The following is a 14,839-nucleotide window of genomic DNA, read 5'->3' as shown; positions in this document are numbered from 1 at the left end:
CTGAAATCCTCTGAGTGGTTTTGGAGGATTTCAGAGGACTCAGGATGAATGATGATTGGAACATTGGAGGATTTTGGAGGATTGAGGATGAATGGTGATTGAAGCATGGAGGATTTTGGAGGATTGAGGATGAATAGTGTTTTAAAGGATAGAGGATTTCAGAGGATTGACGCATGCTGATTTAAAAGCTGGAGGATTTTGGAGGATTGAGTTTGAATGCTGATTGAAGTACTAAAAATCAGTCAAATAGTAGTGGTGCTTATGGTCACACATTATACTGTTTATAATATACATGCATCCAAGGGCAGTGTGTTCCATTGTTCACTGCTGCTGGTCATAAATTACACAATTTCTCAACTGCAGTGTGTTAAAACAAAGGCACGTGTCTGCTATGTTTATGCAAAAGTAAAGCCGTTAGCCAACTCCTCAAAAAAACAGCTTCAGCCCAGCAACCAACCTGATGTGCCAAACCCTTCCCCTCCCCCAAGAAACAAAAAAGCCCCTCCTCCCAAAAAAACAAAGCAGGACCATGGAGGATTTTGTAGGATTGAGGATTCAGGTTTCTTTCATTTTGTGCATAAGCCAAAAAATGGAGGAGTTTGGAGGATTGAGGATGAATGCAGTTTTTGAAGTTGGGCAATTGGAAGATTTTGGAGGATTGAGGATGTGCCCTAGTAAAATGGCCCCAGTGGGTCAAGGTTAAAGCATATTGAAATGTTTCCATTTCAGTTTTTTAATGCTTTCATAAATGGCTGGTTAATGGTTAGATTGGAGGTGGACGTCAAGATACAGATGATATCTATGTTTCTCTCATGTACTCTGGATTATTGTAAATATTTTCGGACAGAAGGATTGAGGGGGAGTCTAATGCTACAATACGGAATTTCATTTTGATTTCCTCTGTTCATGCATGCATTTAAGCATCTGAAACACACATGGTCATTCACAGCCTAAGTTATCGGTCTCACATTCGCCAGAGATTTCACACCTTTTTGAAATAGAGGCGCAAAACTGAAACCTTTCAAGGTTGGGACTTGCAGAAGGAGGTGGCTTAAACAGAACAAGGCTCCACTGAACTAACATCGGACATTCATTAAAAATGCACCCTTTGGCGCCCCAGTCAATCTTGTTTCCTACGTGACTGTGCATGTGTGAAGACCAGGCTGATTTTGACGAGCAGTGAGCGTAATCAGAAGCGATATGACGAGGAGGTTTTGATTCAAGGCCTGTCACAATTCAATGACACAGTATATGTGTTCGAATGTCCTCTGAATGTTCTTGTGTCATGGCAGTTATGGCCTCTGATTGCAACTGAAAAATGGTTAATACCAAGAATTGCACTACAAACATGCTCGTGACTTTGAAGGTTGGAGCAGGAATGTGTCATGGGAAGGCTTGAAGTTGACAAAAATGATGAATTTAGCAGTATCCAGTGAGTTTTTTGCTTTAGATAAACATGGTAAGTCGTCATATAAAATAAATAAACAAAACAAAACAAAAACACTCTTACACCACTTTCTTTCAGATTTTTTATTCAAAACACTTTCGGCCTTGTCCCGATGCATTGCACCTGAGGATGCTACAATAGGATGTTGAATTTTTTTCTTCACCTCTGTTTGAAATGACGTGCCTTCTAAGATTGATTTATCTGTTTTCCCCCCAATCTTGACAGATGCCTTCGACCAGCAGTATCGCCAGGCCTTCTACAAGCTGGAGAAAGAGAACGGGCCCTTCGGCAAGCTGCTCATCACTGATGACAAACCGCCCCCCTTGTCGGTCCAGATGTGCAGGAAGGCGTTTGGGGACCTGTTACTGTAGCGAGTGACGAAATGCTGACGCCATAAGGAGAGCGTTACCTCTCTGGATGAAATCTTCGGAAAGAGGTTGTTACACTTTGATGAAAACCGCTTTGGCTTGTAGTAACGCCGGGCTTTAAGATCCTTTTGTAGTATTATTGATTGTACTGTTTCCACATTTAATTGAATTCCACAAGAGAAAAAGAAATTGAAACAACACATCCAGAGTTTTTGTAATAAGATGAAGGAACATCATTAGCTGTCCATGCTGAAACCCGTAGACACTTTAAAATTTATCAATATTGGGATTTCCCCCAACAGGCAGATCTAAAAACGTGTCAAAAAAGAAGAATGACTGGTTCCTTTGGGCCGTTCCTGGTTGATTAGCTTTATCTGCTTGCCATATTCACACTCCAGAAGAAATTGAAATGGAATTCCTCAGTGTTAAAGCACGGAACGAATTCTGGCCTTGAGGTTTATGCTGATGGTTTCTTGGTAGACTTCTTCCTTGACAGGTTCAGACTAGAGCCCCGGGCGGTTACACTGCATGATGCTTTAAAGCTGATTGTCAAAGATTGGGAATTTCTTGGGACTTTGTTGAAGACAAGGAGGTTTTTTCCTCCAGTGGAACGTGCTACACGTGCATGTATGAGTTTCCTCTATAGTCGGTGCTGATTTTCAGTTCATCTTAATGTATTTTGCCTGTGAAGAGGATCAAAGCAGATTGTCGCTGTCACGTGATAGAGTCCCTTACGTTTACTTCCAGTTGTTCCCTTATGGGAGGCTGCACAACGATTTCAAATACGAGTAACAGGGGATGTGCAAGCACTTAATTCGTAAAGAATTTCTTTTTCACATCACGGCTCTCAACAGGAGTAGTTTTCCTTTTCCTGAAAGGGCATGCTGCTTTTATACTGCTCGTTCAAGTAAGAAAGCCAAATTAATTTAATCAGAGAGTAAATTGTGCCTATTATAATGTGATGATATGTTCACGTCCAGCATCAGCGGTGTAATGGGGGAGGGGGCTGGCCCCACTCCATCCCTATGCTTGAGGCCTGACACCCCCCCCCCAAGAAAGCCTTAGTCAGAGCTTTGACTGTGACCGAAATCACCGAATCCATTGAGTGCCCCCCTCTATGGAATGAGGGCGCCCAGGTGCCCCCCTGCAAACCTATTCCAGTCATGCCACTTTTTGGGGCTGGAATAAGAAAGAGTAAAAAAAAAAAACTACTTGGATTCATTTCAAATGCTTCGAGTGTAAGGTGTGCAAAAATGCAGGCTGGGCTATGTGGCCCTTGGGTCCTTGACACGGCTCAGCATGTTACCTTGTGTGTGATTGGCTGTGCCGTGTGGACTGTGATTGATACTACATTTTGATTGGATGATTGGTGGTAGAAGAAAGCGCCACATGGCTGAGGGCCAATTCCTGTGAATTTGTAGGGTTTTCCCCTTTTATGTACAAATATTTACTTGTTTTCTCTGTATATGATGCCTGTGGAATACATAACTGGAATCCCCAAGATACAGAGTTTTGTATATGAGATAAATCTTTAATTCAATCGAGAGTTGCATGATATTTGTTCATCTTTATATCAATTGTTATTTTTTGTTATGCTCTTTTTCCTGATATCGAATCGGAAATATCTTCTGGTAACTTTTACCAAAATTTTTCTGTTTTATTGCAGGGTGTGCTTTTATCAAAAGAAGAATATTTTTCCACATCCGGGTTAATTTGTGTTATCTTTTTATTTCTTCATTACTATAAATAAATTTCTCCATTACTATAAGATAAAAAATCCACACTTTCTAAGAAAAATATTACTCTGAATAGTTTTAAAAAAATACTTCAGACAAAAGCCAAATATGCTGGCTATACTGCGAGCGTGTTGGTGTCATTTTCAATTTGCAAACTTTTGGAGCCTGCGTGGAAACCGATGTGCCGCGAATTATCCCGATAATCAAAACTGGCAGTGACGCGCTAATCAATTAAGAAACAACCCGAAGCAGGTGCGATGTCAGCTCCAGGGAGGGGATGGTGGAAGGTGCGGGGGGGGTTGGGGGAGTAAGAAGCTACCTGTAACTCTCACTCGACGCCTACTGGTTGACCTAAGATTTCTGGGACGAGCTGATGAGATGGGACATTCCCCCAAACGTGGACTCGGGAGGGAGACGGGAGTTGGGAGTTAGCGGGGGTGGACGACAGTATTGATAAGGGTTGACGATTGACTAGAGATTGACTAGATGGTAGGAAATGCTGTAAGCTGTGAAAGCGGTCAGTCGTGAGGTAACATAAGGCCAACATGAATAGAATGAGAAACTCGCCATTCTAAACAAACTTGAGGAACTCCATTGTTTTTCAATTGACCCATGCAAGCGCATATTACGAGCTGTGTATTGAAGGGGATGTTTTTAATTTGAGAAACCGTGTGTTCTCCAGTTTATTGGGTTTTTTTGGTGTGTTTTATCATCAGAAGCTCAAACATTTATTTTTTTTATTTTAAAGTGAAAGGACCGGAACAAAGTGAGCACAGAACATACTGAGCACGCCGTAATGAGTGCATATAGCATATCAGTTTTCAATAGCACGTTCTGCGTGTGTTACATTATTTTAAATTGGACTCTTCGACCACAGGTCTTGTTAATATTTTCTGAAAATCAGTCTGTGAGACGTTGAACGAACCTTTTAATTCTCTTTCACTCCATTTTTGTACCCGTCGAAATCAGCATATCGTCATGATACAAATGCTTCCAGTAATAATGTGCCAACAAGAATGTTCCATAGTCCTTTATAACCCACTCGTTTATATACATGTACAAGAAGTTGTATTAACTTTTATGCTATTTGCTCTGTTGCAAGGAAGCCGGCAAAATGATCATGAAGCGGCTATCCTTGATATTGACAAGGAGTTTATTGCACCGGAGGTTGAGTGAGAAATCACACTTTTAACGTGACCCCTTTTTAGAAGAGAGATGGAAAGTACAAGTGTCAGTTTTGAAGCTTGCCCAGACGGGAAGTCTATCTTGATTTTGATATTTAAGAGCTTTGCTTTATGGTTTTCGTTTTGGACTTATTCCCCCACGGTTTAAATAGAATGTTTGTGCCTTTGAGGAAAGCGGTGGCAAGCCAGGAGGTTGAATTGGGCAAAGAAAAGTTGGTGTAGCATTTTAAAAATCGGTCATACCCCTGACTTGTAGGTGAAGCCCATCCTTGCTGTAGCTGATCTTCGCGTTAAGCACACCTCCCCCACCTACGATTGTGAAGTTGCCCTTGAACGGACCGACAGCGAGTGTTAATTTTTGTGACGCGATTAGCGGGCCTTTTGTCCGTTCCATACAGTCATTTCCGACAGGTGGAACGGGAAGCATAACAACCGTTGACCGTCACTGACGCAATGCCTGTCAGCGGAACAAACCAAGGCTCACCACAGCGTGGCGGTAGCTCAGTGGTTTTGCCACGTGTTCATAGAAAGGCGAGACATTGCAAACAGTCGTGCGTAATCTGGTGTTTGTCACAGATGGAAGGAATCCCAAACGGAGCACTTACAAAAGTGCTGTGTTTTGATCCCAATTCCTCAGTTAATTGGGGTGGGTGGAGGGTGGGAGGGTCGCCGATCGACAAGTCAATTTCTCACCCGATGAATTTCTCAGTAATATTGGTGTGGTGGGAGTGACGGCGCGTTGTTCCAGTGATGCGGTTAAGTTCTTCATAGGGCGTCGTAACCATTGAGTTAATTTCCGTATAATATGTATGTGCAATTTAGTCTCCATGTCTGACAAATTGTCCGCATTTTGTGCCGCCAAACCTGTAGGCACGTTATTCATTTATTTAATACCGCAGCAGACGCTGCACACAGACAACAACAGGCCTGTTATTCTCGGCATTTTTGCCTAAAAACCCAATCGCATATTTTGCGATGATCAAGTCTCAGTTTTTGAAAAAGGGATGTTAACATATTTATGTCATTGATCTTCCTTTCAAATGTTTTGTAATTACAACAATGAACTTCGTTAAATTGTGATACTTATGCTAATGGAATTTATTCGATAATTTTCGTTCATTTAGTTGTATATTGAGGGTTCAGGATGCAGATATTTTTTTTCTTGCCGTTTGTTTCCACCGTAGATGCGAAACACTGCAGCCCGAGTGGTGGTGATTACAGGTTTTTTTGATTATTCTGAAATTCCTAACATGGGGAACTGTAAATTAATTTCTTGCATTTTTATTTCCAGTCCTACTGCCAGAATGTGTACATTTTGTTATGTATAGTGAGGTCATTGTACAACTGATTACTAAAACCATGTCAAATGTAACTTAATATGAACATAATTTGGAAAGCAAAATTTCTGATGTATTATATCGATGTTTCTATGATCTCCGTGACATATCAACCCATACCAACCCATGTACATTAATCTCCAGTGTTGTGTTAATACTTGACATGCCTATACTGGTCAAGTTTCATTGTCACGTAGCCTTCGTTATCAGCCGTTTGTGTATCCGAATCTGTCCATGTGAACTGTCCCGCTCTTTGTCTTGTAAATTGAAATAAACTCTCTGTGACATTAGTAACCAACAATAATGTCAAACTACTTCCGACAAATACTAAGAAAACTTTAAATAAAGGTCAAAAATATTTCAATTCCATTTGGTTCGATGCTTTTTTTTTCTCGTTTCCCATTGAGATGGGGATTGGGGTAGGGGCTTGACCGCAAGAGGAAATACGGGAACGAGTTGATATTGTTTTTGCCCGAAGCTCCGATCATAGTGCGTCAACTGAGATGTTTTCCCCGCCCCTCCCCCTCCCCGCGCACCAGTGAGCAACGCAAAGGGGTAAATTGCGCTTAAACGACGTCTATCAGTAAGATTTGACCTCGGCCTTGAAGGGCGATGCCTCGGCCTTGGACTTGGCCTCGGAGATCTCCGGCCTCGACGAATCAATCGAGGCCGGCTCGAGGCCGCCCAATTTCCCCTACAATTTAACATGTCTTTCAATCAAAAAATGTGGATTTTTTCTTATAATTTTTACAGTTAGGGCCTACCAACCTTCATTAAGATACATGAACATAAAAGCAGTGTCATCCATGTCAAGTTGCAACATTCTTTTCTTGGGTTCTTTGTGTGGTTTTTTTTCCTCGGTGAACCAAAATCACGTAATATGCGCACGTTCCGTAATGTCCGTGCGACGGGCACGGCCGCCGCTGCACATGTAGAATTAGAACCTTGTTGTTCGCGAACCAGTCTCACCCACACCATAGTCTGGTCCCCCGTCTTCCACTTTGCCATGAATGAGTGTTGCGGCTTTCCTAGAAGATGTTGGAGACCCTGATGTCTTTAAGATGTAACCAGCATTTTCGTCAAGTCTCTCATCATTAACCTGCCATTCAGCCGTTTGACTTCAAAATAAACAATTAATACATCTAACAAAATCTTGACCTGGTTTTGAGTGACCGATTTGATTTGTTTGGATATATAGCTGCCCTCGGCCTTGGTAGCTGTGGCCTTGGGGTTAAGGCCTCGGTCTTGGCCTTGGAGGTTGTGGCCTTGACTACAACACTGACGTGAATGCTTGGATGGTTGAACCATCTGGGTGCATTGCTGTAGTCTTCGTATAAGTACAAAATGAACATTGAATTCAGAATATCTACACAAGACAACGTGAATGCAGGGACAGCAACAACCATTGTAAGGGCAAGGTAATGACGGTGGGGTTGATTTCGAGTTGTGAGAATGTGGGTGCGTTCGATTAGCTCACATGGGGCTATACCCTTAATTGCCTGGGGTGACCACGGACGTATATAAAAAAAAAATGGACTTGCAACGCCTTTGTATGAAGAAGAAGCCAACCAGCGGCCATTTTACCGAGCCGAATACAAATGCGTGGGTTGGCTCCCTTCTATTGACATCAAGAAGAACAAAGGCGGGCATTGCCAGGAAAGCTTTGTATTCGGCTCGGTAAGATGGCTGGGAGTGGATTCAATGACTCTATAAGCTGATTAAGGGCATTGCGAGTCCAGATTTTATTAGGCTATACACGTCTGTGGGGGTGACCGAGTGTGCTGTGTTAAACAAACGAGATGGTGGGGAAGAGGTTAAGCCCAAGTCAACTCGTGAAAGATAATTCAACTCCCTCATGATAAACGTCATGGGTGTGTGCGTTTTCTCCAAAATTACCGCGCTTAGACCATTCCAGTCACTCAGCATTCTTGTTGGGTGTGACGTCACGGTCTGTTTCTCCGCCATTGTTATGGAATCATTAACATGATACAAAATACTCATTCGTAAATACCAGGGGCAGTTTTTCTAGTCCTATTGGTCGGAACGCATCACGTGACCGCATATTAACATTTGATATTGCCCCCCTGAGGCTGAGTTCGGCCAGGCGGCTCATTCTCGAATGGTCACGAACAGCTTGATACCAAACAGCCCGGTTATTGCTGTTAGTTAGTGGCAAGCAACTTGCAACATGGCGGCGTCCATGTACGTTATTTGAGAGTTAATATTTTGATGGGCTGAATTCTTTCTGTTTAAACAGGAACATTCATTTCCTTGTTATGGAAAATAACTAGTGTTAATTTTGCAAAACTTTCCATTGTCTCTGGCTTTGGAAACCATTTTTTTCCTTTTTGCAGCTGTTCAAAAATCAAATTCTCACGAGTTTTTTCGTGTGTTCGTGTAAAACCCTGACGAGGAGGTGGTGTGCGATCCTGTTCCGGGTGTGTTCCCGCCCTTCGAGCGCGAGAACAAGAAACTCTGGGCGAGAACAAGAAACTCTGGTCAAGAACAGGCCGCCCGAACTCAACCTGAGAAGTGATTACGCCCGCTGTGTAAATCGCGCGCTGGCGCATGGATACGAGACAGTTTATTCGGGTCTGATTGGTCAGGAGTCTGTGTGCGCGCGCACAAATTCATTGAATTGAATTCTACTGGACAACTTTCAAAAGGAATATACCATAAAATGGACGGGGGTGTTCGGGAAAGTGAAAGTAAAGTTTTAGAACAAAATCGTTGGAAATCCATCATTATGTTGACTTCTTTTGACGCTTTGAATAAAAAGATATTTATGAATGGGAATAAATATGTGCTTGGCCAGTCTTAAGCTAACATTTAAGACCTTGCTCGGGAGATCAAACGCTCACGATGCCCTCACCTGCGGCTTGGGCATTTAGTTGCGTCCATTCTCCTGAGCCGGTCTTAAACACACGTTCAAGACCGGCCAAGCACGCTTATTCCCGTAATAATACACAACGGGTTTCCACTTCAGTGGATAACGTAAAAATATTAATTGCGCGATGTTATCGCTTTTTGTCATCACTTTCCGGCACTGTGGGCGAGTAGGCGATAGACTCAGACCCAGTTTCGTTCTGAACGCACATAAATAATAATGACCATGGCGTTTTTGGACATATCCACGTCAAGAAGTGAAAACAGTGGAAAAATTCAGGTGCATGTTGTGAGAGGACCAGGCAAACCGCTCAGGCTTAATTTAACTTCAAGGTTACCATACTGTGCAGAATCGAGAAATGATAGTAGACGAGATGGGCACTTTCGAACACATACGAGACTAGCTTCTGTCATTCACATCCATGAACTTATTTTAGCCCTCTCTCTGCCGGTTTAGTCTTTCGGAATTCCAACGTTTCTTCGGAAAGCTGTCACTGCTATATTTTCTTCCGTTATCGAAACAAAATATAGTGGCCTTGGCGACAGTCACCTGTTCCACGCACCTCACTGGCCAATCTTGTTTTGTTTTCATCACAGTGATTTTGCACCCAGGTGGACGGCACAACCTCAATAGATATTCGTACGTAAAATTATTCCTTATGAGATTCTAATCTTTAGAAGGGCGGTTTTCAGTGAAATATTAATACATACAGCCTCTAAATGCGCGGCTCGTAGAAGTATGTAATTTAAACGTAATTATTCAATCGTTACCGGCTCCTTGATCAATATCTTTATAGAAATACATGGGGTGAGCCCCTTTTCCTACTTCTCTCTATATGAGACAAAATTTGAGTCAGGAGAGACTGTGTATATACGTTCGGCCTTCAGAAGTTAAAAGAGCTGATCTGAAAATATTAAAATCAGGAAACCATGGTATTAAACATTCGAACTTTCAAATTTCGAGAAACTGCAATAAAGGATCTTTCGTATTAGAAAGGGACGTAGGCTGTATTGCCGCTGAATTGTGCACCGTGATTTGACTATGAGTATTGCTAAAGGATTTCACTGAATGGTTGCTCATATTCAAGATGGGGTCATACCTGTATTCAGTAGAGCAAAGCACATAACAGTCAGATAAGCATTATTTCGGAAAACAGTTGACGCCAGAAAACTCCTGGCATGCACACGTTAAACACATTAAATGCACCCAGGCCTGGCATAGTGCCCGTTTATCTTAGTACAATGCGCCAGCGTTGTGAAGGAAGAGCTTGCGAAAATCAATGCAGATTTCTGGTAATATTCTGCCGGAAGGGCATTGAGCGATCAGTATCGTTGTCCAGACTCGATCACATGAATGTGATCAATCAGCGGCACTCCCCTTTTAGGTCAATTACCCTGCGGGAGTCATCGGTTCCTAATGCTTTGTCATCAAGGACTGTACAATCTGGACCCCTGACGCATTCAGCTGGGATAAAAATAAGAACATGTACAAAGATGAGGAATTCTGAGATCCAGAAGTCGATCTTTGTCACTTTCTGCTTCGTTACTTCTCTGAGGTCGTACTGTGAAGTTGACAGGCTAATGTACGTGCAACCGGACCACGTACATGCATCAGGCCTATTTGCACCTACGTAGTACCCCCCAGCGCTTGTATTCGACACTTCAAAAAGGCGAATTCTTTCCTTCTTTAATGTAGTCTAAATTAGAACGCATCAATTCTTAATAAGGTGTCATATCGCATTTCAGGGTTGTGGATAATGTCACAACAGCTCGGATATCGCCCGTACGTTACCTTGGGAGCCGGACACAACTGTTATTTGAATTGTTCAAGAGGCAGATTTTGTAGCGTGCGTTTTTGGCAGATGTTGTAATTACACTGTACTGACATTTTCGGATATCAAGTTATTTTGACGATCGCCTTTTACGTAGTTTTTGCGCCGTTTTTTCTTGTCGCCATCTCTTTCCTCCCCCGAGTGAGTGTCCATGCATGCACCGAGGCGGTTAGCCACAGCGCCATGTGTTGATTGCGGTCATCCCCTGGGCGTTTTCCTCCCTCGATAGACCAGATCACGGACAATGGGCCCAAAACTCCTCTTACTTCCCTCAGTCACTGATGGCCGTGCAACGCAAAAACGCAATTTTCCCCTTGTTTCCCAAATTATATCCAGTGATTTTTCAGCTCATCTTCTGTAAAACCAACCGTCTCTTGAGACACAATGTGCAAAAAATGGAGGGAAATACATTTTTTTCAATCATGTCACGGTCCAGCGACGGGCACTTCAGATCTAATTTTCACCTACCACCTCACGGGACTTGACCGCGGAGGTTTTCTTCACGTGTCGGCAATTCTAATAGCCCGTAAATCTGGCCTCGGCTCCCCGAGGCTCGGCAAGGGGGCAGTGCTAGCTACGCGACGATCCACACCAGGCCACCTTGTCGTAATTCCCCCCTCAGACAAGTTGGTTTTCACGCCCGATTCCCCAGCTGGATCAGTTCTCTGCATGGCAAACAGCCGTCAAATAGCGGGCCCTGCAGACTGAACATGCAATGGTTGACAATTAGTGGATAACCTGGTTTTAAGCGGCCGGGGGACCCGTCTTCACTGCTCGTTTGAAAGTGTAATTACTGCCACAGCATTCAGCTTGAATCCAAACATGGTTACCCTTCTTTGACTCAATATAAGTTCAAAACAAAATACTGTAGACCTACGCACTGTTGATCTTATCAGATGTCATGATGCATTAATGTGATGATTATCGAAATATTTACGTCTGAGGTTAACACTGAGTAAACATTCTTGAGAAAAACAATAACTGAATCGTATTTTTTTCCTCATATAGCAAAAGCAACTTCCCATTCAATTTGTCCTTTTCGTTTTATAGCAATTGTAAGAGGAAAAACATGAAATATGAAATAATTCAACATTTTCGGCTCCAAATCGGTTGCCAGTCACAAGCTCCGAAAGTGTGACTTGCATTCGATATCAGGACTTTTTTCCAAATTGAAACTAATTCGGTGTCAGCGCGTCAGCTTTTTTAAGATGTCCCAACTATGAGCAGAAAGGGTAGCCCGTTTGAGGTGTTAAGACACGTCCTTGATGTTGACACCACGATCTGATCGGAATTTGGATATTGCAGTTAAAGTAGCCTGCCTGGAAATTGCTGACTGTATTAAACAACCCGGTTAAGAAAAAAATCGAGCACAGTATAGGTCAAAGGACAAAATAAATTGTGTCACCGATCAAATAGCATCCACTCGTCACTCAATTTGTCGCGGCCCCCTTGGATAAAAATGGGGATTCTGTCTTTGATTTTTACCCTCTACTTATGAGCAATCGATTTAGCGAATTGGCTCACTTAACATTATAACGTGCACAAGAACTGGACGAAATTAACCTAATTTAAGGATGAAAATAAGAGCTTTTATTAGAAATCCCACACTTTTCATCTTTGTCATTTCCAGGTGTCTTTTTTCAACATGTATTCTTTCACCATTGCTTCATATTTCTTGTGAATATAGGGTTTTGGGCCGATTTTCAACTTTTGATATTCCATGTGATATGCCCATTATTACATGTGATATGCCAATTATTCCACGTTAATAAATTGAGTGCACAGTCAAAAGGATAATCAGTTGTGAAGAAATAGCATCCGATTTGAGACAATACCCACTCAATTTGCTCTAACGCGTATGCAAGTGAAAAAACATCCAATTTCATAAAATGTTCAATAAATTCTGTTATTTCTCGTTTGACTTAACAGATGGAAGTGGTGTACGTTTGGAAATGTGGAACTCGACTATTCATTAGAAGCAGCAATACGTTTGAATACAATTTTTGAAAGTTAAAATCGCTGTATGCCGATCTACAGTTACGACGGAAATTCAAAGAACTTATATCAAACGCGAAAATATTTTTTTTAATGAGGGGCTGGAAAAAAAACGTAAAGTGAAAATACATGGAAATATGAGTTGTGCGAAATACTTATCAAACAAAATGTAGCCCTATAATTGGAAAATAATAAGAGGGGGAGAACTAGTCAATAAAAAAGGAACTAACGATCATGCAAATAAACCTATTTTTGTGTTTGAAGAAACGAAACCGTTAATTTATTTAATTATGTATTATTATTATTACCATAATTTTTACAATTTTTACACGATTTTGAGACAAACGTATACAACGAGGATTATTGAAACGGCAATAGAAATTAGTCTTTATCTATGACCTATACATCGAGATGTTACAATACAATATGAATAAACAAAAAGAATCTCTGGAATACTGTGGCAAAGAAATAAGAATGATAAACCCACAGGAAAATGTTAACAGACTAAAAGGATGAATTAATCATATTCTTGCCATCATAAACTTGGTTGGGAATGAGCTCTTGGAGCTTGAAATTACTTGCATCTAAACGAATAATGAAAGTTGAAACTGGTCGTGTGTCACTATATTCTCACACAAATCCCGCGAAATAGGTTACTCTCTGCTCATAATACGAAGATCGAGTGTGCAAATAGAATGCCCCAAAACAAACAAGAATGTTTCTGTGTTTAGGTGAAATGAGTGACCAGCAAATAAATTGAAAAGCTCACAAATGAAATGGAATGCACGTTAATTAAGGCACAAAGAAACGCTACTTAATCCCAGTTGTCCGGAAACACGTGAAATTGAACGATGCTTCAATCCAATTGCATGGAAAAAATATCAAGTCTGCCGAGAAACCTATATAATATCATCTTCTTAAAATCAATCCAGCAAAAAAAAAACAAAAACAAAAACGAAAAAAACCCAGTTAACCCATTTTTATGTAGCATATCTTCCTGGAATTATCCTTACATCAATTTGTCATACCAAATGTCTTTATTTTCTTTGGTGCCGTTGTTGTATTTATCTTCAGTGCTAATACACCAGAACCGTCTGTCTATTAATGAATTCGGTTATATTCTTGGCTTATGGCTTGGTCGAATTTGAATGAGTTTGGTTTTTAATATTGTTGCCGTTTTGGCCGGTCTTGTGCTTGATTAAATTTAACTCGGACCTTCTTTTCAAAATTGCATTCAAATTTGCGCTTAAGTGAATGACTGAAGCTAATTTTAGAGAAACTTACAGCTCTAAAATCGTGTTAAATGAAACGACAGGGCTCAAACATCAGAGCAGAGCACGTTAAAGAATCATTCAAACCAACAGAAGGTGTGGTTGGTGTCATGTAAAAAGATACATGAAATTGCCAACAGCTACTGAACGCCGTAAGGATGTCTCAAGGTAGACGTGTCTATCATGCGTGAGTATACGCTGCAGGATATAAAATGCGACACATTGTCTTTGTTTTTATGAATGGCTTACGTCATTTTAGGTTCTTACGTCATCGTTCGCAACCTAACAAGTGACGCTGATTGGTCATAGTGTTTTCTAAGCCCCCTTCCGTTTTGACTGAGCTCAAATCAATTAAGAGCTGCAATCATTAAAACCGTGTACGGTATTATCAGTTTTAGAATATACGTTTACGGCACAATAATTAGTCGTGATTGTCCCGCTTATCGTGCATTTAGAATTTTGGTATTTTTCTATAACATGCCATAATCGGCTTGTAAATTACAAAACTACTTGCTCGTATCATTGTTTACATTTTGCAACACAGTTATTGGCTCCATTCTGAAAAAACAGATATTGTTTGAACAATCAGTTTAAACCAAACGCATATTTTAAAACACCTGAACTGAAATACGGCTTTCTTCAAGGGGCAAAAAGTAAAAATTGTACCTTTAAAGTCGATATCGTTTGCTAAAAGAAACGCCGCCCACAGACGTAATTATGTGCAATTTCCAAGCGTGAAGAATATGGCCACCGAAAATAGGTAGGCCCTATGTTTTGAAGAGA

General features: G+C 41.3%; 1 protein-coding gene across 7 annotated transcripts in view; it reads left to right on the top strand.

Annotated features, from left to right (window-relative positions):
• LOC110982955 (C-myc promoter-binding protein-like) overlaps positions 1-6,436 on the top strand; it is an 84,171-nt gene extending 77,735 nt beyond the window's left edge. For all 7 annotated transcript variants that reach the window (XM_087136511.1, XM_087136510.1, XM_087136512.1 and 4 more), the window contains one exon: positions 1,673-6,436. In XM_087136511.1, coding sequence (XP_086992637.1) covers positions 1,673-1,818 — 146 coding nt within the window. In that variant the 3' untranslated portion in view covers positions 1,819-6,436. The remainder of the gene's footprint in view (positions 1-1,672) is intronic.
• The last annotated feature ends 8,403 nt before the right edge of the window (positions 6,437-14,839 follow it).

Source organism: Acanthaster planci, linkage group LG05 (genome assembly GCF_054643075.1).
Source record: "Acanthaster planci isolate LZ-2023a linkage group LG05, COTS_SCS, whole genome shotgun sequence".
Taxonomy (NCBI): domain Eukaryota; kingdom Metazoa; phylum Echinodermata; class Asteroidea; order Valvatida; family Acanthasteridae; genus Acanthaster; species Acanthaster planci.
The sequence above is the reverse complement of the archived record's forward strand: the minus strand, read 5'-3'. Positions and strand labels throughout refer to the sequence as shown.